The sequence below is a fragment of the Taudactylus pleione genome, unplaced genomic scaffold, assembly GCF_031769625.1.
Source record: "Taudactylus pleione unplaced genomic scaffold, aTauple2 ptg000038l, whole genome shotgun sequence".
Taxonomy (NCBI): Eukaryota; Metazoa; Chordata; class Amphibia; order Anura; family Myobatrachidae; genus Taudactylus; species Taudactylus pleione.
The window spans coordinates 915,730-939,565 of record NW_028284440.1 but is presented as its reverse complement, the minus strand read 5'-3'; the positions used below and the strand labels follow the sequence as shown (position 1 = coordinate 939,565).

Genomic DNA, 23,836 nt, shown 5'->3' with positions numbered 1-23,836 from the left:
TTTGATCTAAACAATTTGTTCAAACAACAGGTTTTGTCCATGTTCCGGCATTTGGGAGAAAATTGCTGATTGATTGGTTGGAATGAAAATCTGGTAAGGTATGAAAGCAAATGACAATTAGTTGGATGGTTGGACAGAAAATCTTTACGCGTGTATGCACATGTAGAAGGACAAATGGAAGCAGTATTGCATTTAGTGAATGTTGCCACAAGGCATGTACAGCCAATAAAATTCCTCTAACACATGGCCATTCACTTTTAGTCACATAAATGAGGACACAAGTCCACACTAGTGCCACTGGTATAAGTCTGGGCCCACACTGGAGCTAGACTTGCACATACTTAGAAGACACAGGTGAGACATAAGAGCCCAATCTCCAATTCGCCCTACCATAAAGTTTGCTGTTGGGACAGGCAATGCCATGTTCCACCACTGCCCATAGCGACTTCTGTCCAACAATGCTTTAGTGATACTGTTATTTCTATTTACTGTACTACTATGATTTTCTATTAACTAAGGGGAATAGAATACCAACATTAGCAAAGGTCCAGATTTCTACATCAGAATTAAAAAAGTCACAACACAAAGTTATGCCATTACCAACATGCCTACTGATAGAAAACAGGGAATACGGAAATGCCAAATAGAAAAAGAATGTCCACAGCGACCAAGTTAAGTATAAAATGTATCTTTTATCACACAATAACATACAAACGATAAGAACAAAACCAGATTAATGTAAAAATGGTTTTACTGTGTTATGTAATCCCATAACAAACACCTTGAGGCTTGGTCACTTTTATGAAATGAATGGCCTAGCATATAATGCAAGAACATTATTCTTTAAGCAGGATAGTAAAAATGACTGGGGGATGACTAATTTAATAGAATCACTAGTGCAACAGGACATGTTTACCAGGAGAGCAGCTGTTGAGTTTATACATTCAGCAAATGATTGGATGTGACAGGCAGAAACCAAAGACAATGCGACTGAAGCTTGCTCAGGAATAAGGCAATCATACTCTAATGCACCAGCCGGAAACACTATACAGCTTTATAGATTTTGTGGATAGAATAAAAGACCATATAATTCATGGTATGATGTTTTTAGAACTATTCAATTCTAAAGCAATATTAGAATAATCCTAACCAGCATATTCCTTGCCTGTTTAACATGTATAGTTTGCTGGAAGTGCAAACATAAAGCAGTTTTAAAATAACATACCAACAGCAAAAAAGTAAACCTGAATGTACATGTGTTCAAACAGATCTATCTTCCGTTATTTTGTTTTTATTTTTAAGACCAACAGCATTATGTTCCGGTTCAGATGCACAAGTGCCCATTGTAGATTTGTAGAAGCTTTCATCGGTGGAAGGGTCAGCATGGGTACACTGACCGGTCTGCAACTACGCAGGCCCATACGCAGCAAGCTCCAATGCACTGTGCGTACCTACATCTTTCTATCATAGTCAGCATTACCTTTTGTGCTGTGGTAGCTCTTCTGTGGGATAGGACCAGGAGTGCTAGCCTTCGCTCCCCACGCTCATCAATGAGCCTTGGGCACCCTTACCCACCCTGTCACAGGTTCACCGGTTGTCCTTCCTTGTACCACTTTTGGTAGATACTAACCACTTCAAACTGGGAACACAGTCGTTTATGAAATACAATTTGACCCTTGTGAAAGTTGCTCAGATCCTTACATTGCCCATTTTTCCGGCTTTCGATATACATCAAGTTCAAAAACTGAGTGTTCTCTTGCTGCCTAATATATTCCACCCCTTGACACGTGCCATTGTAATGAGATAATCAATGTTATTTACGTCACCACCTGTCAGTGGTTTTAATGTTATATGTAAAATATAACAAATGTATAGCCTTTGTTGCTTTTCTTTAGCTCTCCTGTAGAACACTATCCAAGCAAGACCTGATATACTTAAGCTTGCCATATCATCCCTTTAATTTGGGAAACACATGAATTACACAAATTCTGTGGCTGGCTGACTTCACGGCTCATAGGGGCAGAATGAGTATCTGTTGCACGGAGAAATTTATACACAGTATTTATAGATTTCTAGTCTCCTCTTCACCTAGTTTTAATTAGTCACATAACCTGTGTAATTCACATGTAACCCAAATTAATGGGATGCTATGGTAAGCCTTTTTATACCCCCCCCCCCATAAATAATAATACATTTAAAAAATAACTTCCAAATTAAGCAAAATTATTGTTCATATTCTCATGGCTACAATCCATATTTTACACTTTGCTGAATACTGACTCCACACTAGAAGCTAAGGGGCATATGTATCAAAGCTAGGTGAGATAAAATTGTGAAATATATATCACCAACCAATAAGCTCCAAACTATCATTTCTTAAACACAGCCTGCAAAATGTAAGTTAGAAGCTGATTGGTTGGTTATATATATCTCACATCAAGCTTCGATACATATGCCCCTAATATCGTTAATGTAATCTGTTTCCACTTCACAATCAATTCACCTGCATTAGATCAAAGTGAATATCTTGAATCCCTTAGTTGGGGTGGTGCTCCCAGGTGAAACAACAATGCAAAACAATTAAATTATTGCTTTGGGACAGCCCATGCAGAATTTGAAAGCTGAAGTTCTAGGTGCTAATTCAAGCTACTATATTTCAACACAGACAGGTAGACAAGAGCCTCCCCTAAATGTTGTACTGTTCTATTTACCGGTTGGTGTTGAAATAAATTATTTTAAGACTGAGTGCTGAAGTATGGATTAACTATAATTCTTACTGCCAAGGCTGTGACAGTCTATCTTCAGTGGCCATTAGCCACATGGTTAGGTTTACTTTAAAGCTTTATACCCCAAAATATTACACTAAAACCCTTCACAATTGGAAACAACAGGGTGGAGTTCTTAAGGTAGGTACCACAAGTGCATTAAACTGTTTATTGAGAACATGGCAGAAGTAGTATCAGACCATGGGGGAGATGTTAGAAGCCCAGAAGTGGTATAAGCGCACATTATGAGCGTGGATACCGCTTCTCCCTGATGTATGATCGGGGGGCTGGGCGGTAAATGACAGAGGCGCTGTGCGCCCGTCATTATCGGCGCTGTCGGCCATGTACGAACGGTCAGATCGTCTGACCATTCGGCCCGCTGTAGCTGTCGTTATCGACAGCTACAGCCTGGAACTGCCCTATCCGGCTGCCGGCTGCACGCAGGGATCTCGTGATACTTGCGAGATCCCGCGCATGCTCAGTCGAGCCGGCGGGGACAGAGATACAGGGCATCAGCACTAGGCTGATGCGCTATGGTCTCTTGCAGGTAGCGCAGGAGGGGGGAGTTAAGGCTCCTCCTCTCTGGCCGATGAGATGTTCTTACATCTCATCGGTAGTGCTTCCTGCTTCGCCTTGGTAAAGAGGCGAAGCGGGAAGCATTATAGCGGCACGGTAAGTACCGCTATCATACATCTACCCCCATATTCCTTTCCTCCACTGTTCTGAATTCCATTTCCTGTGTTTTTTGCACCATTTGTAAAAGTACAAACTACATTGCTGGGTGTGATGTGATGATTTCTGCATTGAAAACCAACAATGATAGCCTGCTCTGTTCACATCATACTGGTTTTATGAAATGATCTGCTTTTTGTATTAGTGCACAAATATCACAATTCTGGATTATGTGCTTATGCTGACTGTTAATTTTTGCTGATGTTTTCCCTTGGAGTTCCTTGCTGACAAGACCTTAGACACTGTTGCTAATGAAACACAAGCAAGCTGCACTACCTCCCAAACATGCCCCAACAATCACCCCTCTTCAAAGTCACAACTATAGGCAACCAGGACAGACCTGCGATTTTATACATTTCCAAGCCCATGCTGGGAAGTTATCTGCATAAGCATCACCTGTGCAGAAGTCCTTGCTTTCAATATGCTTGGTGCCTCACATAGGTGTTATGTTTTGACTACTACCTGTAACACTAACCAGTTTCCTATATACAGTAAGAAAATATTTTTTGAGTTTAAAAGCTGCAAAATATGTGCTTAACACGCAAAGAGACACTTAAAAATGTGACTGTATGCCGAGACGTTAACGGACAAACAGTTAAAGATTTTCTTTATATACAATGTAATAATTAAAACCAATGTAAAAATACAGGACACTGTTTTGCCAGTTACTACAACCATTGACGTGCATTCTGGGAATTCTATTTTATAGCTATTGGAAATGACAGCATACTGAAAGTATGGGCCTCATTTCACAACATGACTTTAGCACTTGCTTAAGCGGTTATGTTCTTCTTTCAGGATGTAACAAACAGCGGCAAGCTTAGCTCACCGCTGTTTGTCACGGTAGCGCTTACACCATCTATAGAAGGCATGACACAGCAGCCCATTGCTGGCAGTTATAGGCTTCCAGCAACAACGTGGAGGATTCTACCAAGGAGGGAGCAGTTGCTGGACCTCGCCAAGATATTAAAGGAAATATGCCACTGGTAATAAGGATCGTTGTTATATGGGGCCCTATATTCTATGTTGACACTCAAATTCATTTTATGCAATCAATGGCACAAAATGATCTCTCTGCTATCTCATTACACAGATTAGTGCCGCATTTCCTGCTGCACACACATATATGCAGTATGTACACATATGTATACATAAATACACATATAACCAGGAGGAAAGTCACACAATGAGAATAGTCAGTGTATGTACTGTGTACATACAAAACAGATTTATGTGAACTGAGGGGCCTGATTCAGTAGTGCATTGATGAAAGCAGATTCTGGATGTTCGGGAATCTACGCAGGCGCATGACCCGTTCTGTGCATGTGCAGAACGGGTATGCGATCCCGCTCACAGACTGGCAGCAGACTGTCGGTGATTGACAGTCTGCTGCCGTTGGGGGGGGGGGGGGGCAGAGGGAAGAGGCCAGGGGATCTCCCGCGGCTGGCGAAGATTTCTTGGCCTCTTCCACTCAACTGTGGCTGCCGGCTGTGTGAACCCATGGGTCACCATAGCTGGTCGATGTTACGCAGATTATCCGATGCTGCGTTGGACAACGCATCTCAGATAAGTAATGCACGAGGGGCGTGATGCCTCCTGCTGCATTACCATATCTGTAAGGATCGCAATAGCAAAGCTGACTGCGTGCATACATCATATATCTATAGCCTGTGTACAGCTTTGCAATTGCGATCCTTGCTGAATCAGGCCCTGTGTTTTCATATAAAACATGTATGTAGATGATAAAAATTGATGGGTAACAGTCTGGCTGCATGTAGCCATCCATGAATTTTCTGTGGACTTCAGTTTTCCCAAAGAGTTTATAAAAAATATGAGATATGGTAAGAACTTACCCTTGTTATCTCTATTTCTACGAAGTCCATAGGGTTCCACAGGATACCTTGGGGTATAGGTGTGACGTCAGTCGCAGGGCACCAAAGAGTTAAGCTTTCAGCCTCCCAGGATGCACTAGGTCCCCCTCCTATACCCCGCCCCCGGGCCAAGGCACCTCAGTTAGTTACCAAGCCATAGGCCGGAGGAGGAGAAGGAAGAGAGAGAACAAAGATCTGGACACATACAAGAATCACATTCTCACCAGAGGGAGACGGAAAACCGGTGACCAGAGTAAAGCCCATCTGCAGCACAGGTGCGACAGGGCGGGAGTCCTGTGGAACCCTATGGACTTCGTAGAAATAGAGATAACAAGGGTAAGTTCTTACCATATCTCATATTTTCTACTTCAGGGTCCATAGGGTATCCACAGGATACCTTGGGGATGTCCCAAAGCAGTATCCTTTAAGGGTGGGGACGCTCCTGTGCAGAAAGGAGAATCCGCCGCCCGAAGGAAGCATCCTGAGAGGCGAAGGTGTCAAACCTGTAATACCTCACGAAGGTATGGACAGAAGACCACGTAGCAGCCTTGCAGATCTGAACTGCCGAGGCACCACGTCGAGCTGCCCACGAAGGACCCACAGACCTAGTGGAATGAGCCTTCAGAGAAGGAGGGACCGGTAGGCCTTCATGAAGATAAGCTTCAGAAATAGCCATACGGATCCAGGCTGCCAAAGTTTGCTTTGAAGCAGGCCAACCCTTTTTACGGAAGCCATAGAGGACAAACAAAGCGTCCGACTTCCTAAACGAAGAAGTGCGGTCAACATAAGTCCTTAAGGCCCGCACAACATCCAAAGAGGCCTCACCCACGGAAAGACCCGGTGAGTTAAAGGCCGGAACAACTATTTCCTCGTTAACATGAAACTGGGAAACAACTTTGGGAAGAAACTCGGGCCGAGTGCGGAGCACTGCCCTGTTCCCATGAAAAACCAAGAAAGGGGGTCTACAAGAAAGAGCCCCTAACTCAGAAACACATCTGGCCGAAGCAATGGCCAGAAGGAAAACAGTCTTAGCTGTTAGCCATTTAATATCCACTGAGCCCAGTGGTTCAAACGGCGGTCCTTGGAGAGCCCTCAGGACCACAGCCAAATCCCAAGGCGCCACAGGTGGAACAAAGGGCGGCTGAATACGGAGAACACCTTGCATAAAGGTGCGCACATCCGGGATTGTAGCAATCCTACGGTGAAACCAGACAGATAGGGCCGAAACCTGTACCTTCAAAGAAGCAAGGCGAAGCCCATGATCTAGTCCCGCTTGCAGGAAGGCGAGAATCCGAGACAGACGAAACTCCCGCGGTGCATAACCTCTCGGTCGACACCACTGGAAGAACGTATGCCACACGCGATGGTATATCCTCGCGGAAGACGGTTTCCGAGCTCATAACATGGTACGCACCACAGAGCTGGAAAACCCCCGGGACCTCAGCATGGCCGTCTCAACAGCCACGCCATCAAAGACAGCCGAGTCAGGTCCGGGTGAAGACAAGGACCCTGAGACAGAAGGTCCGGTCGTAGCGGCAACCGCAGAGGACTGTCCACGGACAGACCCTGAAGGTCTGAGAACCAGTGCCGTCTGGGCCACGCGGGAGCTATCAACAGGAGCGTCCCTCCTTCCTGTTTGAATTTCCGGATTACCCGTGGAAGAAGGGAGACCGGAGGGAACAGGTATGCGAACCTGAACGTCCACCGGACGGACAGAGCATCCACCAGAGACGCCCCTTCGTCTCTTGTGCGAGACCCGTACACCAGCAACTTGTTGTTGTGCCGGGACGCCATGAGGTCGATTTCTGGAAGACCCCACCTGTCCACCAGTAGTTGAAAAACGTCCGGGTGCAGGGACCATTCCCCTGAATGAACGTCCTGGCGACTTAGAAAGTCCGCCTCCCAATTTAGCACTCCCGGGATGAAGACCGCTGATATGGCCGGAAGAGTGCGCTCCGCCCAAACCAGGATCCGAGAGACCTCTACGAGAGCCGCCCGACTGCGAGTTCCTCCTTGCCTGTTTATGTAGGCCACGGTGGTAGCGTTGTCCGACTGGACCTGCACCGGGTGACCCTGGAGAAACCGCTGTGCCTGCAGGAGAGCATTGAAGACCGCACGGAGTTCCAAGATATTTATTGGAAGCTCCGCTTCTGTCGGCGTCCACCTGCCCTGGAACAAGTGTGGACCCGAAACTGCTCCCCAGCCCCGAAGACTGGCGTCCGTTGTCAACAGGACCCAATTTGGAACCCAGAACGGACGTCCCTTGTTGAGGTGGGTGGTCTTTAACCACCACGCAAGGGACAGGCGAACCTCCGGGGTGAGCACAATCGTCTGGAACTTCAGAGACTGAGGCAGCCCGTTCCACTTGGACAGGTGCTGCAGAGGTCTGGAGTGAAACTGGGCGTATTCCACCATGTCGAACACCAACACCATGGAGCCCAGTAACCTCATCGCCGAGTGTAAGGACACCCGGCGGCTGTGCAGACAACTGCGCACCCTTGACTGTAAAGCAGAGATCTTGTCCTCCGTCACAAAGATCCTTTGCTGTCCCGAGTCCAATAAGGCTCCAAGATGCAGAATCCTCCGAGACGGGATTAGAGTGGACTTCTGCCAGTTGATTAGCCAGCCGTGCCGTTGCAGCAGTGCAATGGTCAGGTCCAAGTGGTGTAACAGGAGCTCTGGAGATCCTGCCACCAATAACAGGTCGTCCAAGTACGGCAACATGCGGACTCCCTGCAGCCGCAGAGAAGCCGCCATGACCGCCATCACCTTGGTGAAAACACGTGGTGCTGTCGCCAGGCCAAAAGGTAACGCCCGAAACTGGAAGTGGTCGCTGCGGATTGCATACCGAAGGAACTCTTGATGGCGCAAAAGAATAGGGACATGCAGGTAAGCGTCCTGTATGTCCAATGACACCATGTAGTCCCCAGGTTCCAGCGCCAGAATGATGGACCGTAGGGTCTCCATCCGAAACTTCGGGACCCGCAAAGACTTGTTGAGTGCTTTGAGGTTGAGAATCGGACGATATGACCTATTGGGTTTCTGTACCAAAAATAGATTTGAATAGAAACCCTGGCCCCTCTGGGAGAATGGAACAGACACTATAACTCCAGCCTGGAGCATAGTGTGCAATACCTTCCGCAGCTCCGTAGCCTTGTTCCGGTCTGATGGTAGACCCGTGGTGAAGAATCGAGCCGGGGGTCTGTGCCGGAAGGAGAGGGCGTACCCATGGGAGACCACCTCCAGAACCCAAGTGTCTGTCGTAGTGAACGACCAACACCGGGAGAACTGCAGCAGGGGGCCTCCCACCCTGGGATCCCCCAAGGGGAGACCCGGACCGTCAGGCCGCAGGCTTGTCATCTGGCTTGGGGGCCGGACGTCTGGTACTCCATGCCTGTTTCCGGGGCTTGACCGATTTCTTAGGGCCAGCCTGTTGAGGAAACGACTGTGGTTTGGGCCTGCCCTGGGCCCTAGATGACCGAAAGGACGATGGTCCAGAACCAGAAGGAGCAGCGGCCGACGGAAGACAAGCAGATTTGGCTGCCGCCAGCGTGGCCACAATCTTATCCAGATCCGGACCGAAGAGAACTTCTCCGGTAAACGGCAACGCTTCCAGACCTTTCTTGGAATCTGCGTCCGCCTTCCAGGATCGCAGCCACAAGGTGCGACGAGCAGCTACCGCTGCAGAAGAAATTCTAGACACCAGAGTACTAATGTCTAGAGCCGCCTCGTTGATGTAGGTGGCCGAATCACGGAGATTGCCAATCAACTCCGCCTGTTCGGCCAGACAGTCGGATTCAAAAGAAGCCTCTAATGAATCCGCCCAGCGCTCCATCGCTCTGGCAACCCAGCAAATGGCCATAGCCGGCCGTGCTGCCCCCCCTGCAAGGGAATAAGCGGACTTCAGGCAGATTTCTACCTTGCGGTCCGTAGCATCCTTAAGGGAGGACATGGATGGCATCGGCAATGTGGCACTACGGACAAGACGGGTCACGTGAGAATCCACCTGTGGAGGGGATTCCCACTTAGCAAAATAATTATCCGCGAACGGATAAGCCACCGCCAGGCGTCTCTGCGGCTGGTATCTTTTGCCAGGTTGTTTCCACGCCTCCTCTAAATGGTCCACCAACTGACCCGAAAGAGGAAAGACTGTGGCATCGCCCTTCACATCTTTGAAAAAGGCATACTTAGATTTAGCCGCTGGGGGAACTTCGTCCTCAATCACCAAGGCTGTGCGGACCGCCCGAATATGTCCAGGAATATATACTTTGGACTTAGCATCAGCGTCCTTAGTATGGAGAGGTTCCTGATCGTAAGGATCCAGAATCTCCCCATCATCAGACGTCCCTTCGTCATCCTCATAAGGAGCGGACAGAGACGCCACCGGCCTTTTATGAGGCCGCATCACAGACTCCCCTTGCAACACATCCGATAAGTGCTGTACAGAACTCGTCAGGGAGTTAACCCACGCTGGCTCCTGAGAACCCGGGAGCGGGGAAATAGGGAGACTGTGGGGTACCACCAATTGTCGGAGTAAACGCGGGCTGCGGAGCTAACTGGCCCACTAAAGCTGTTAACGCCTGAGCGAAACAAGCCCAGGGCGGCTCCTGTACCGGTGCTGTAACCGTAATAGGCCGCGCCATGGACAAACACTGCCGGCAAAGGCCCTCCGCGCTACCCTCCCCCTCCGCTAACGGTACTTTGCACGTGGTACACTGTAGCCGGAGGGGAAAATCACTTTCAGACATGATGGCACCACGTATGTGACCTCTCTCACCAATTAAGTATTAAATAGGCGAGAGACCACCCTGCAGCACCGCACCGCAAGGGCTTTAGCAGAAAGAACAGGGACAGTAATAAAGCTGACAGTTTAGAGAAGAAAAGTTACAGGCAGCGCTAGCACAGTCACATACAATGCAGAGAAATAACAATTCCTGCACTAACAGCGTTGATCACTCAACTACGCAGACACAGGGCCTGGTAAGACACAGCGCTGCATACACAGACCTGAGCCACAGCGGAGGAGAGGTATGCGGGGGGACCCAGACCACGATGCTTCCTTCCAGACTTCCAGCAGCGTTCACCATGCGTTGCAGAGAAGATGGCCGCCGAAGAGCAGAGAGAAGCTGGCCTGGGGGAGGAGCGCTGACACAGGGCCAGTCAGCACAGTGCAGAGAGGGCTGTGTGCAGCGGGGGAGGCGCCGGCTGTGAGACAGGGAAGGCGCGCTCCCCTGGCATGCATTTAACCCCTGGGACGCCACAGCGCTACCGCTCTGCTGCGGTCCGCTGTCCCAGGGGGTAGTGGAAAGCGCAGGTTCAGTACCTGGCTCCACGCTGCAGCCAGTCCCCAGGGAGCCCCCTGCTTGGGGACTTAGGACCATGTGACCAGCGGGGACCCACCGCGGGACCCCGCTGCTTGCCTTTGTCCCCCTTGGATCCGGCCATGGTCCGGAACATCTGGGGTCACCGCTAGCTGTGACCCCAGATGCTCACCAGCATCCCCGGATCGGTACCGGCGTTCTGGTACCGGCGGGGGTGTAGGGAAGACAGCATGGACGTCAGGACTGACTGTCCATGCTGTTCATCCAGATGTGCAGCCACAGCTGCATGAAGAAAAAGCTTCAGGGGCTCTTCTAGCCCCCACTCCAACAGGTGCACCCGACTCGGGCCGGGCACCAAACTAAACTGAGGTGCCTTGGCCCGGGGGCGGGGTATAGGAGGGGGACCTAGTGCATCCTGGGAGGCTGAAAGCTTAACTCTTTGGTGCCCTGCGACTGACGTCACACCTATACCCCAAGGTATCCTGTGGATACCCTATGGACCCTGAAGTAGAAAAATATATATATATAACCCAGCCCACCTTAGATGTACTTGGTAAGGCATAGCTTTAGATGTATGGAGTAATAAGACTTTCTTGATCCATAGTGGTCTATTCCATCTTGGAACAACTATGATTCTAACATTCGGACAAAGAGATAGATCAGGTAAGCACAACAAATATGTTCAGCAATGCATAACACAATAATGCAGATCAAGAGCAAACACCCATAAGACACAGGTTTGGGGCTTTTATCCAGAAGACAATAGTACATAACTACATAAATCAACCTGTGTTCAGATGGATAAAAATAGCTATGGTTTCTCTCATCTGTGCATAACATAGGATCTTTCCAGCTGTGATATTACAAAGAAATACAGGCGTAAGGGACATACATTTTTATTCTGAAATGATTTCTGGCCACGACAATAAAATTTTACAAATATTCACTAGAAATTTGTACTTCTGTCATTTGCTGTACAATACATACAGTATTATAAAACTGGCCACTAAATCTAGTCCACTAGAACATATCCAATGTAATGTGGAGCCAGCAGCATCTCACAGAAAAATGTACACAAAATATACACAAGTCCACATTCAATCCAAGTATTTCACATATGATCAGTACACACAATTGCAGCATATTACAGTCACGTCTAGATGTTGCTCAAGAAGCGAAGAAACAGCCTAGACCTGTGGTTCTTATCTGCGAGCTCAGACAGTTTCCCAAAATAGCATGTTTTCGAGATATCCTAGCAGAAGTACAAGCGTAATATCTAGTATCCTACTCATTCACCTTACTTATTATTTCACCAGGCTCTGTGAGGACATACAGAAAACATGAGCCATTTGGGACGCAGGACAGGAATAAGAACCCTGGTCAAGACCATTGCAGCGTTATTGTGAGCATTCACATACACATTTTTCAGAACCAAAATGTCTGATATAAAAAGCTTCAAGATGAGGAGAACTCATATCATGTTTATGATAAAAGTAAGTCATTGGGCTATGCTGCAATCTATTGAGAAGTATTGTTTTGCTGGAGCCCTTATTGAAAACAAATAAAATATAAAAGTTACATTTCTACTTCTCTCTCTTGGTTACCGTACAGCCCAATTATAGTCATATATGCCCTCCCAAGTCATACATGTAATGATGCCTTGCACCTAGTTAAATTTCCTGGCTGTTGTTATCAAGCCAAGCTATTATAAAAGGAATGCACTTTGGTTCTGACCAAATGCCCTGGGATTGAACACACTACAAAAATGAAAACAGTTTCAGGTAAATATTCCAAAATGAAATTGCTTCCACTATGCATAACAAAACATTGTACAAAAAGAAGGATTGGTGTAGAAATCCAGGTAGTCTGTAAATCATATAGTACCTGTTGATTGACCCATAGCTTCCGTAAACCTTAAAATTCATGGAAGTATTATCCTGCAGTGTGATTGGTCAGCAAAAAAACAATACCACTGTTATAGTTGCTTGTAAGGCCTCTACGCATGGTGGAAATATTTAAGACAGTTAGCATATTTTGTAATATAAATGCCTTCACCACTTTCCATTTAAGAGTAAAATATGAGCCCAGAACATGCCCAACATGGCATTAACAAAAAGGCACATTGTTCACAAAGGGCACAATTTATTCCTGTATTGTTCATATTTACGCCTTGTGTTGTTAAGCAGTTGTTACGCTTCAATAGCAATACACTTGTGTGTTAAGTAAGCCCCTATGGGTGTATGAATCCAAATCAAATGAGACTGCAACCAAAGAAACAGCAACATATTGTGCTATCACTACTGCTGTAAATAGGCATGTTGTCCCTAGACAACAGGAACCTATGAGACACAATATTGTTTCCAGGACAACACCCAGCAGCGCAGCCACCAGGGCCCTGAAACGACTGACAAAGTTGCACTCCGCATGCTTCCTGTCTGCACGTAACACTACAAAATGACTCAGTGAAGAGAGCAGCTACAAATTCAGAAAATACAGAACTGTGTTTGAGAATTTCAATATAAATTCACTGTAAACAAACAGCAAACCCAGAAAATTGAATTCAAGAAAACATTAGGGATTGTTCAGGTTGTAGTTATCCCTTACTATGTAAAGGGTTTCCAGCACAAACTACATAGAGGAAAAATAAAAAACAGATGACAACGCAAGTGCATTCAATGCCCAGAAAGCATAGGAAACAACTGGGCTCATCATTGAATTTCAGAATATAAACTTTATATTGGTGCCCAAATCAATGTTGGCCAGGGACTTCATTTTCCACCAAACAACGTGAAAAATTACCAGTGTGGATATTTTAATATGTTAAATATGTAAGAATTGCTCACTATAATAAATACATTTCTAGAGAACATTCTTCATATTTTAGTTCATAGTTAAGAACCAAATGTGTACACTTCTAGATGTGAAAAGATTAATTACAAACACTATAAAACAAAGGTGTGTTGAAATACATCTTGTCCCGCATTTGACTGTGCTAATATAAATTCTCTTTTAGAAGAAAAATGGGAAAACATTAGGACAGGTTTTCGCTGGTTGGGGGACCATGCTTTAAGTGTCATAAGTAACGCAAAATGCTAGTAATATGGATAAATGCACTTTTTACCAATCTGTAGATGTTTACAGTGTAATTATAAAAGGATAACAGTCAAACACTGCTTTGGGTAGCATTCAAAAATTAAAACTCTGATAAGTCCTAAAACCATATATTAAATATTTCTCTTCCCAGTAATTCTTCATATAGACATTTGTAATACGATCTGCTTAGAGTACCTAGGGCTCTCTCAGTTATAGAATCTTTTTAAAATTTTAAACATACATATTTTTTTCTATCACAGTTTACGTATGCAAATAAAGTAATAGTTTAGCATTTTCTGGTGTTTTGTGCCACGAGAATTAATTATACTAGATGTGATAAAATGCAAATAAAATAATTGCAGACTGACTGTGCCATAAAGTATTGCAGATACTTTAAAACAATTTTGTGCAGAAAGCCGATCTGAAACTTCATTAGCTATGTGCGTAATGTACAAACTATTCGTTAACTTTTGTACGCTCCCATATGTTATTAACATGCTCAAAACATGTTATTCATCTACATCAATACCTGTAAAGTATTTCAAAAGTATATCAAACAAATAATTCATTTCAAGTGTGCGCAAATATGCATCATAATGTGCAATGTGCAGTATACAAACTGTGGTGCCAATTTCTCATAGCACTTAAAACATTACCTTTAAAAATGAATTACTGGTGGCTAAAACTCCTGACACCAATATATTATGTTTAACAGTCAAGCAATAGTCAGTGGCCCGCCACTGATGTTGACACTTTCTAAGTAAAGCCAATTATAATTAAAAAAAAAAAAAATTATTAAAATCCTTAAAGCATCGTCCCCATTGTTTAAATACAAAATTGCATTGTTACAAAAAAAAAGAAAAAAAAAAACCGAAAGTACAATTGCTGCACAGATTAATTGTTGATATAAGCAGAACATTTTAAAAATATTCTGATTTTCGGCTGTATGCATAAGGCTCAGCAAGGTGTTCAAAAAAAAACATGTCCATAAGATCAGCTGACCAACTTTGGCAACACTGTCCTTTGCTGAATATTTCCATTGGCATCAGTCATTTGGGCCAAATTAGTTCTTAGTTTTGCAGCTGAGCCTGATGTGGGAGGTAACTTAGAAATGGATGTTATAGCACCAGAGCTTTTGGATGAGGTCTTTTCCCCAGTTGGAGGCTTTGGCAAACGTCTACGTAGCCAATGATGCCGCAAAGCCTGGCTGGGTGTCATGCGCAGAGTAGGATCCCATTCTAAACATTGTGTCAGAAAATCAAGAAACAATGGATCATCACAGCCCTTCAAAGCAGTTACCCAGTCCCTGCTTCCAGGTGGACCTCGTAATTTTCCTCTTCTGGAGCGACCACCATTCAGTACCACAGATCCATCTGGCAGGGTTGTAACAGTGCAATAACGAGGATAACCTTTGGAGCTGACAAAATTCTTGCCTCGTTTCGAAGAATCAAGTAGCTTTTGGGATGGCATCCCCAATAACTCAATCATGCATGCTAATTGATCAGCTTCATCTTCTCCAGGTAAGAGTGGATAGCCAGTCAACAGTTCTGCTAGAATACAACCCAAGCTCCACATGTCAATAGGCATACCATAGCGACCACCGAGAATTACCTCTGGAGCTCGATAAAAGCGTGACTGTATGTATGTGTAAACACGCTGATGCTCATAACAACTAGAGCCAAAATCTATGACCTTTATGCCACTTCTACCCTGTTGCTTTAATAAAATGTTTTCAGGTTTAAGGTCACAGTGGATTATTCTATTTTTGTGCAAAGCATCCAAGCACTGTAAAATGGAGTGCGCAAACTTGCGGACTAAAGGCAGGCTGAAGCCCTGAAACTTGTTTTTCTTTATCAGCTCATAGAGGTTCATGCTCAGCAACTCAAACGTCATGCAGATATGATTGCGGAATGTGAAGTTCTCCAACATGTGGATGACATTCATGGTGTTATCTTTATCCTGTTTCTTAAGGTGCTCCAGAATTCGTATTTCTTCCGCAGCTTGTCGGTGAAAACGTTTTTCATTTCTCACCATTTTTAATGCTACATGTTGATGGAGCTTGTGATCATAGGCCTTCACAACTTGGCCGAAACTGCCTTTCCCGATAACCTTGAGAACTTCATAACGGTACGCGACGTGATCATGCGGCACCTGCACATATGAGCCCTGATCATCATCATAGCCACCATTATTTGGGCCACCGATCACACCTTGGCGTTTCTTTGCATTTGGACCCAAAAAATATATTTCAGGATAATTGAAAATTTCATGGTGTTCAAAAGCTGTCAGTTTTTGCATGTATTGCTTCATTGCTTGCTCTGGGGATAACGAAGAGGACTTCAATTTGGTTGTCCCGTCTGCAGATTTCAAAGAGCTGGAGCTTCCTTGTCTCCGGTGTGTGCTTTCAAGCGGCCTTTCCGAAACGGCAGGTAATCCGGTTTTACCAACAGTGGCGAGCCCGTTTGGTTGTGTTGTCAGGACAGTCCTTTTGTTGCTGTTCTCCTCATACAGTTGCTGTACCTGGATTTGCCCATGGCTGCCAACATGCAGGTGTTCATTCATTGTGTGCTTATTGCCTCCAATCTGAAAGAGATGCCAAATATTTTGTCATGCAAGTTGAATAAAAAAAAAAGAAGAATACTTGTGCAGATTTGAGCGTAAAGCAATAGTTGTACAGATATATCAAAGTCAGTATCCAAAACAGCAAGATTATATCTGTACACAAAACTGGAATAAGGCAGTAACAGACCACAACACTCAAGGCTATAGCCATACCTTCCTTACTAATAGTGCAGAGCTGATTTAAACAGTTATCATACACAGTTTACTTGAAAGCGGTTTCTAATTGTAAACTACTTATGTTTAACTTAGGAGAACTTTGGTGCTTCCAAAGAAAGCACGATAAACAAATATACTCTTCTATGGTATTCAAATGGGGACGGGTACTACCATTGCTATACAACAAAAGATACACCAAGTGGAAATATTAGCAATAACAAACAAAATAAAAGCAGAGCAAAATGTAGAATGAGAAATATTTATGTCACTTTTTCTATTCCATAGAATGGGTAAGCTATTAAAATGTTTGGAAACCATCCAAAATATGTACACAACATAAATAGAACTGGGAAATCACCTCTATGTTATTTATGTAGTTTAGATTATGTTGCTTGTGTTATTACAACAAAGAACACTACGTAATTACAAGAGGTAAAGATATGTTCACAGGCATCAAGGTGAACAAGAAAATACTAATGAAGCAAAAGAAAGAAGCTATTAAAAATCAGAAACTTTGCGCTATCTTTAGATGGGAAATAGCAAGAACAAAAAAAATATATAACACAAGGGTCACTGCAGGGAAAACGTCAGTAATGAAAAACAATATATATTAGCCACAAAGACTAATACAAAAATTGCATTGGAGACAGTTACCAATATAAGGAAATATCTGAAATTGTACAATAGCGAGCAGCCGCCAGACACCTGTCCTGTCAATACACTATGCAGATAACAGCTGTTATACACTTAGAACTAGAAATGAGCACTTTGTGTAGAGCAGTCAGCAATTGATATGGGCTGTACATGGGCAACCAGCACAGAAACAACTAAACTCGTCTTTCTTTCATGAATAGAACTGAAATAAACTTGTAGGCAAAAAAGACGTGTGTTGTTAATATTTCAGGTACAGTTAAAGGAAACAACTAAATACATAACTGCATTGGACATAAGGTGCTTCTTTGATAAATAAAACTAAAAAATAACAGCCTAGCATTCTGGTATGTGACATGAAAGATTACTGCAGGCTATACTACTTAACAAGTCACAAGAGCTGCATAGGCTTGAATCAATTATGTAAAAATAATAATATTAAAAAAACTCACAAATGTGTTTGTATAATGGAGTTGAGAGCAAATAATTCATGTCAGTAAGGTGGTTTACAAAATAGCATTTAAAAGGTTACTGCATTTACATGTTCTCTAGAGCAGACTGATTATCTCAATAAATGTTTTTAAAAAAGGAGAACTTACCTGAATAAAGGGCATTTCTATTAACAATATTAATTTTTCAGCTAAGAAAACGATCTAACCATACGAGTTCAGCCTTTCCCAGCTCTGCTCCAGTGACATGAAATAGAGACTAAAATGTTGCTTGGCTGTCAGCCTGACTGTACCTTGCACATTTATTTCTATTAATACCAATCACTTGGCTAAATTTGGAAGACAAGGAGACTGTCAAGACACCAATGTTTAGGGGGCAGAAAACGGCCCCTGGAAAAATAACCAAACTCAGTAAAGGCCCATTCATAATTTTACCGTGTGCACTGTGTTGCCGGTTCTGAGGGGTGGCAATGATACAGGCGACGGTGGTCCTGTTCCGGCCGCAGACCGTGGTAATGCTGGAGAGGGCTGCAATTGGCTAGCACCTTCGCTTCCTCTGCCTAAAGAACAAAAGAGACACAATCCATATTTCAATAATACATGAATAGGTGTCCTGGACCAGGGGTGTATCTAGGGATCAGAGCGCCCCTGGCAAGGTAATGGACTGGCGCCCCCCTCCCCCCATAATTTCAGGAAGTGCCCCCAGTAGTAGTCCCCTCTATGCAGTGGCCCCAGTAGTAGTTCCCTCTATGCAGTGGCCCCAGTAGTAGTCCTCCCTATCATTGCCCCCAGTTGTAGTAGTCCCTATACAGTGCCCCCAGTAGCGCGTCCCCCCATACAGTGCCCCCAGTAGTAGTCCACCCTATGCAGTGCCCCCAGTAGTAGCCCATCCTATACATTTCCCCCAGTAGCGGTCATCACCCCTCCATAACGTGCCCCCAGTAGCAGCCACCGCCCCCCATAACGTGCCCCCAGCAGCGGCCCCCCCTATACAGTGCCCCCTAGTAGCCACACTTCCCCTCCCCCGTGCCAGAAAAAAGAAAACTGACACAGAAAAAAAAAAAAAAAAACTTACCTGATCCCCGCTCCTGCCAACGACCGCTCCTCCGGGCCCGCTCCCGCTCTGCACTATGGGATGGGAGAGACGTCATGCCTTCTCTCCCATCACCCGCTGCAGGAGGAGCCGGAAGGCGGAGCTCATGCGTGAGCTCCAGCCGGCTCCCTCCATTGACGCAGCAGCCAATGAGAGTCTGTCTGACTGTCATTGGCTGGCTGCTATAACAAACAGCTGGCGGCTGTGTGTGTTTGTTACTGTGTAGGGCAGACCGCTCTCACTGCGGTCTGCCCTACACTTGTGGGGCCCTGGTAACTAGCGGGGCTAGTTCAAGCCCCTGGGGTAGTCCACCCATTGGCTGCTGGTGGCATTGCAGGACAGCGCCCCTGGCAAGTGCCATCCTGGCCAATGGGTAGATACACCCCTGTCCTGGACACACAACATCCAGAATCCAATCATCTTGCTTTACATTGTAACAAAGGCTTTTGTAGTCACAGCAGCAAGTGCACAGGGTTGAATAGGACACAGACACATTAGCCATAGATGGTAGTACCCCAGTCAGAGCTCAGACGGCACGATCTGCTGTGGAAATTATGACATTATTAGGGATAAACCCATGGTCTAAGATTAGTCAACCATAAAATGCCAATGGAGAATAAAGCAAACAGGATTTCCAAGTCAGACAGCATTTTATGTGCTAGCCCCGGTCTGCTCATCCACTCAGCCCTGACACACTTCACTGATTCATTTCCCCCTCTGACAGGGGGCCCGACTGCCGGTACACCCCTATGCAGGCTGCCAGGGACAGCGAGAGAAAGGACAAAACAAAGATTGGGGGAGGGAATTTAACCCTTGCAATGCCGGGGAGGCCCGGAGCACGTTACCAGCGCGTCTGACCGACAGTGGCAGCAGCCGGGAAGTAATAATAATTCGTCTCCTCATGCGGCTCAGAGACTGAGAGCAGCGTGTCTGGGAGAGGGGCACACACATATCACATACACACAGTCTGCACATATACATCACATACACACAGTCTGCACACATACATCACACACACATCACATACACACAGTCTGCACACATACATATCACATACACACAGTCTGCACACATACATATCACATACACACAGTCTGCACACATACATATCACATACACACAGTCTGCACACATACACACAGATCATACATATATCACACTTCACATACGGCTACCGCGCTCTTGTCCGCACTCCGGCCACTTGTCTTTCCGTTCTTACCGGACGGGTGCACCGCGGCAGCCGCACTGGGTTTTCGGGTTAACATGGCGGCTCCCCCACCGTCTCCGCTACCTCTGCTCCCCGGCGTCTCCGACCAGAGAGGCAGCGGCCCGGCATCCCCGAGCCCGTCACTTCCTCGCACGGCAGCAGCACGCTCGGCCCCGCCGCCTCCTCCTCCTCCTCAGCTCCCAGCCAGGCAGCAGCAGCTCCCAAGGGGTCGGTGTCGGGGGTGGGGGGGAGCAGCCTTGGACACAGGCCCCACCCACAGCACTGCGAGCACACCCACACACGGGGGGCACCTTCACACCGCCCACTGGCCCCAGCACCGATACACGGTCAGAGTCAGGCTGGCATCGGAGTACTGCCGGGGAGCGGAACAACAGCTGCTGAGCCCGGCCTGTCTGACACTGCGCCGGGCGGCGGTCACCGGTCTGCTGCTGGCAGGGTGGAGACGCGGCGTCTCCAGGTGACCAACAGATCGCAAGCGGCTGGGGCGTTGCTAAGCAGCGGATTCACACACTATTCACATACCTAAAATACAGAGAAGACGTGTGGGAGGGCGTTTGTTTTTAACAATTGTGACGTACGGTTAAAGACAGATCGTATCACACGGATGAACTGAAGGAGACGTACAGTTATATATAATGTATTGGCATAGAAGATTCGATATAGACAAGGGCGGGCACGATAAACATGAATTACCAAGCTGCTGTCGGGCCTGTAACTCGCTTGGTGACAGGACTCTGAGGATATGATTGGTTCTCTCCCAGCTGCTCGCTGCCAGCCAGGCTCCAAACATGGGGCAGAGAAGACAGACTCGGCCGGGGTCCCGGGGAGGGAGCAGCAGCCGCCCGGTAATGTCCGCCAGGTCCTCACTGTTGCTGGGTGTTCTCACTCATCTCTGTGTCACCGGATACCTCCTAATGATCAGCATGTTGCTGGGATTTCATGATGTGCTGACCCTGGCAGCCAGTCGCTGTCACCTGGGGCCCATGTGCCAAACCATTCGTGCGGTCAGCCCTCCAGAAGCAGCCAGAGGATCAATTAAGGATCGGGGTTATGGGGTCTATTTAAAGAACAGTGGCATTTTAGGAATTTAAAATCTCGCCGCTTTTCTCGTCATTTCCCGTGCAAATATTGCTGCTATCTATTTACACGTGTGTTCCGCCGAGGAGAAAGCTTGCATGCTCAGCCGTCTTTTGTCATTGCCCAACTGCTGTTGCCCAATGCCCATGCATAGCTGCTGGGCTTTCGACATCAAGGGGGCGATGCATTGAGCCTTGCAGAGTGATAAAGTAACAACCAATCAGCTCCTGTCGTTTTTTTAAACACAACCTGTAAACTGACAGGAGCTGATTGGTTGGTACTTTATCACTCTCCAAGGCCTAATGCATCTCCCCCAAATCACGTGATCGCATGAAAACCATTCAACGGTGTAACCATCCATGGACAGGAATTGTGGGGCCCGGGACTGACAAAATAGGCTTGTCCTGCGGCCCAGCCAGACAGCTTTCAGAGGGTAGTGGTGGGCGGCCGCAGCGTGTTGGCAGGAGCAGGCCCCGGCCAGGCCTGTAACTCACATTTTTTCAAAGGGATGTGTGTGCCGGCCACGACATAGGTTGGCGGAGCGGGAGGACAGCTGGCACACACTTTTACAGTGCGGTAGCAGGGGTGTAGGAGCGGGCCCCCCCGAGTGTCCTGGCAGGCCCCCCCTGATGGTGGCCCTGTCCGTGGATATACCTTGTGCATGCATAGAAGCAGTCATAGCTTTGCATGTGCGCCCCTGTAGCTGAGCTGTGGGCACCACTTCCGTGTGTACGCAGCTGAAAGAACAGCCAGCAATCAGATGGGCTGCGGAAAGCTTCACATGATGATTGGCAACTATCAAATACCCACAATTAAATGCAAAAAGTACTTCCATTGAATCTGGACCATCAATAGTTGCTAACCATTGACTTCTGATGTTCATCCCTAGAATGCAGGAGAGAGCAGGAAAAGATTGGTCTCTTCCGGCTTTTCTCCGTGAACATTGGGCCTGATTCAGACCCACTCGCGAGCGGCTGTCTGCTCGCAAGTGGGTCGATGTTATGGACTGAGCATGCGCACGACGGAGGGAGCTCCGTCGTGCGCATGCGTCAGATGCGACGAGCGAAGGAAAGTCCTTCGCTCGTTGTGTCCGATCAAAGGGGGCGTGCTGTCAATGTTGGTAGGCGTTCCGGGGGCGTGCCTCCCTGACGGGGGCGTTCCCACGGGAACGCCTCCCGTCAGAAGCCGGCCCACTGACATCACTAGTGATGTCAGTGGGAGTGATTTTGGCTCTGATAGAGCCAAAATCACTCCGGAGCTTGCGGTTGAAAACCTCAACCGCAGGCTCCGGCTCGCAATTTCGATGGTCACGACCATCGCGGCCATCAAAATGCACGCTCGTATAGGCTGTGGGTGGTGACCCACAGCTATACGAGCGTCCAGGAGGACGCTCCATTTTCATGGAGCCCGGCCCTTATTCAGAGCGTGCGCTCTGCTCAGAGCGTATGGCTCTGAATGAGGGCCATTGTTTTTTACAATAAATTCACATTGTAAAACTATTGTAACTTCTTTAAATTGCGAAAGTGCCCGGACCACATTGTTCGTTATAGGGTTGGCACCTGTGAAAAAATATAATGCAAAACAGCGGAGATCTGACAGTCTCTCTCCACTGTTTCTGCTCTTTTTGAATAGCAAGAAGCCTTTTCTCCTGCTAAAAGTAGTAGTAGTATATATTTTGTAAGTAGAACAAGGGTACAGTGAAGATATCTGCTGTTGTCTGTCAGGTATTGGTGGAAAATGCAGTTCCCATACTTTTCTAATGGGACTGTGAAAATGGCAAATATCAAGTTACTGTATATAAATCTTTTCAGTTTGGCTTTTCACAGATTGCTTCCCGATAGTCAATAAACATCTTCAGACGGCATTATAAGCTACAAGTTCACAATTCTTTACAGAGAGGAATCTTTCGGAACCCTCTCCAGTAATGCCCTTTATGGGCACCAGCTCTACTGGGCGTGAACCTGTTATGCAATAGCTGTATTTTTTTCTCTTCTATTGGAGCCTGTGTTCCTGCGAGAGCGTTTTGATAGAAACACCTTAGAAATCATTTCTTATTGACGTGATATGTGGCAACAATAAATTATAATTATCTAGTTTAGCGGGTCCACATGGTGTGAATTTCATCAATGCAGTTCCTCCTCTCACTGTACCAGACCATTTTTAGTTGTATGTTTCACCAAGAATCTCACCATTCTTTGGGAGAGTGGGGAGAAAGGGGGAGCCTGGTCTGCTGTCTAAGATTCTATAGTCTCCTGGTCATTCCTGGATAGTAGGCAAGCATGGTTTCTACAAAATCCCTTAAATCATTGATGGGCAACAGACAGCTCTCTGAGCTTTCACTTGCATCTATACCATTAGGTGAACCTAAGCAGTTGCATAGGGAACAAATTAGTAGGGAGAGTATCTAAAACAGAACATCACACAGAGAGCCAGCTACTGTCATGATGGTGAAGCAGACGATCGCTTCTTTCTTGTAAAGCTGTCGGCTGCTGCTTCTCATTGTCTGTTAGTGTGGCACTTGGCAATGTCAAAGCTAAGGACCGCATTCCCACTCTTGAGGAGCAGAGGATGCTGCTCCTGCCTGTAAATAACTAGTTGTAATTGGGTTGCCATGACCAGACAGAGGTACTGTTTCCATGGAGGAGGTGCCCCAGAGCCAGCACTGGCCCTGCCTAAGGGTTAGAACCACACTACTAATTCCTATTGAAAGCTGCCTTTTTGAAAGATAAGGCAATAGGAGAAACTAGGAATGACCATCAACGTGTCCACCATTGATGA

The 23,836-nt window shown here is 46.3% G+C and overlaps 1 protein-coding gene across 1 annotated transcript; it reads right to left on the bottom strand.

Annotated features, from left to right (window-relative positions):
- Positions 1–11,578: 11,578 nt before the first annotated feature.
- DYRK2 (dual specificity tyrosine phosphorylation regulated kinase 2) lies at positions 11,579–20,187 on the bottom strand. Its single transcript, XM_088452480.1, has 3 exons — positions 19,973–20,187; positions 18,096–18,220; positions 11,579–16,365 (listed from the first exon to the last, which is right to left on the bottom strand). Exons 1-3 carry the CDS (start codon positions 20,016–20,018, stop codon positions 14,776–14,778), a joined length of 1,761 nt encoding a protein of 586 aa, XP_088308606.1. The 5' UTR covers positions 20,019–20,187; the 3' UTR covers positions 11,579–14,775.
- Between the last annotated feature and the right edge of the window lie 3,649 nt (positions 20,188–23,836).

Coding starts and splice junctions, on each gene's coding strand:
- DYRK2 (XM_088452480.1), bottom strand. CDS start 20,018: ATGTTAACCCGAAAACCCAGTGCGGCTGCCGCGGTGCACCCGTCCG. Junction 18,221..19,972: donor TGCCGCGGTGCACCCGTCCG/GTAAGAACGGAA, acceptor TTTGTTCTTTAG/GCAGAGGAAGCGAAGGTGCT. Junction 16,366..18,095: donor CCGGCAACACAGTGCACACG/GTAAAATTATGA, acceptor CATCTCTTTCAG/ATTGGAGGCAATAAGCACAC.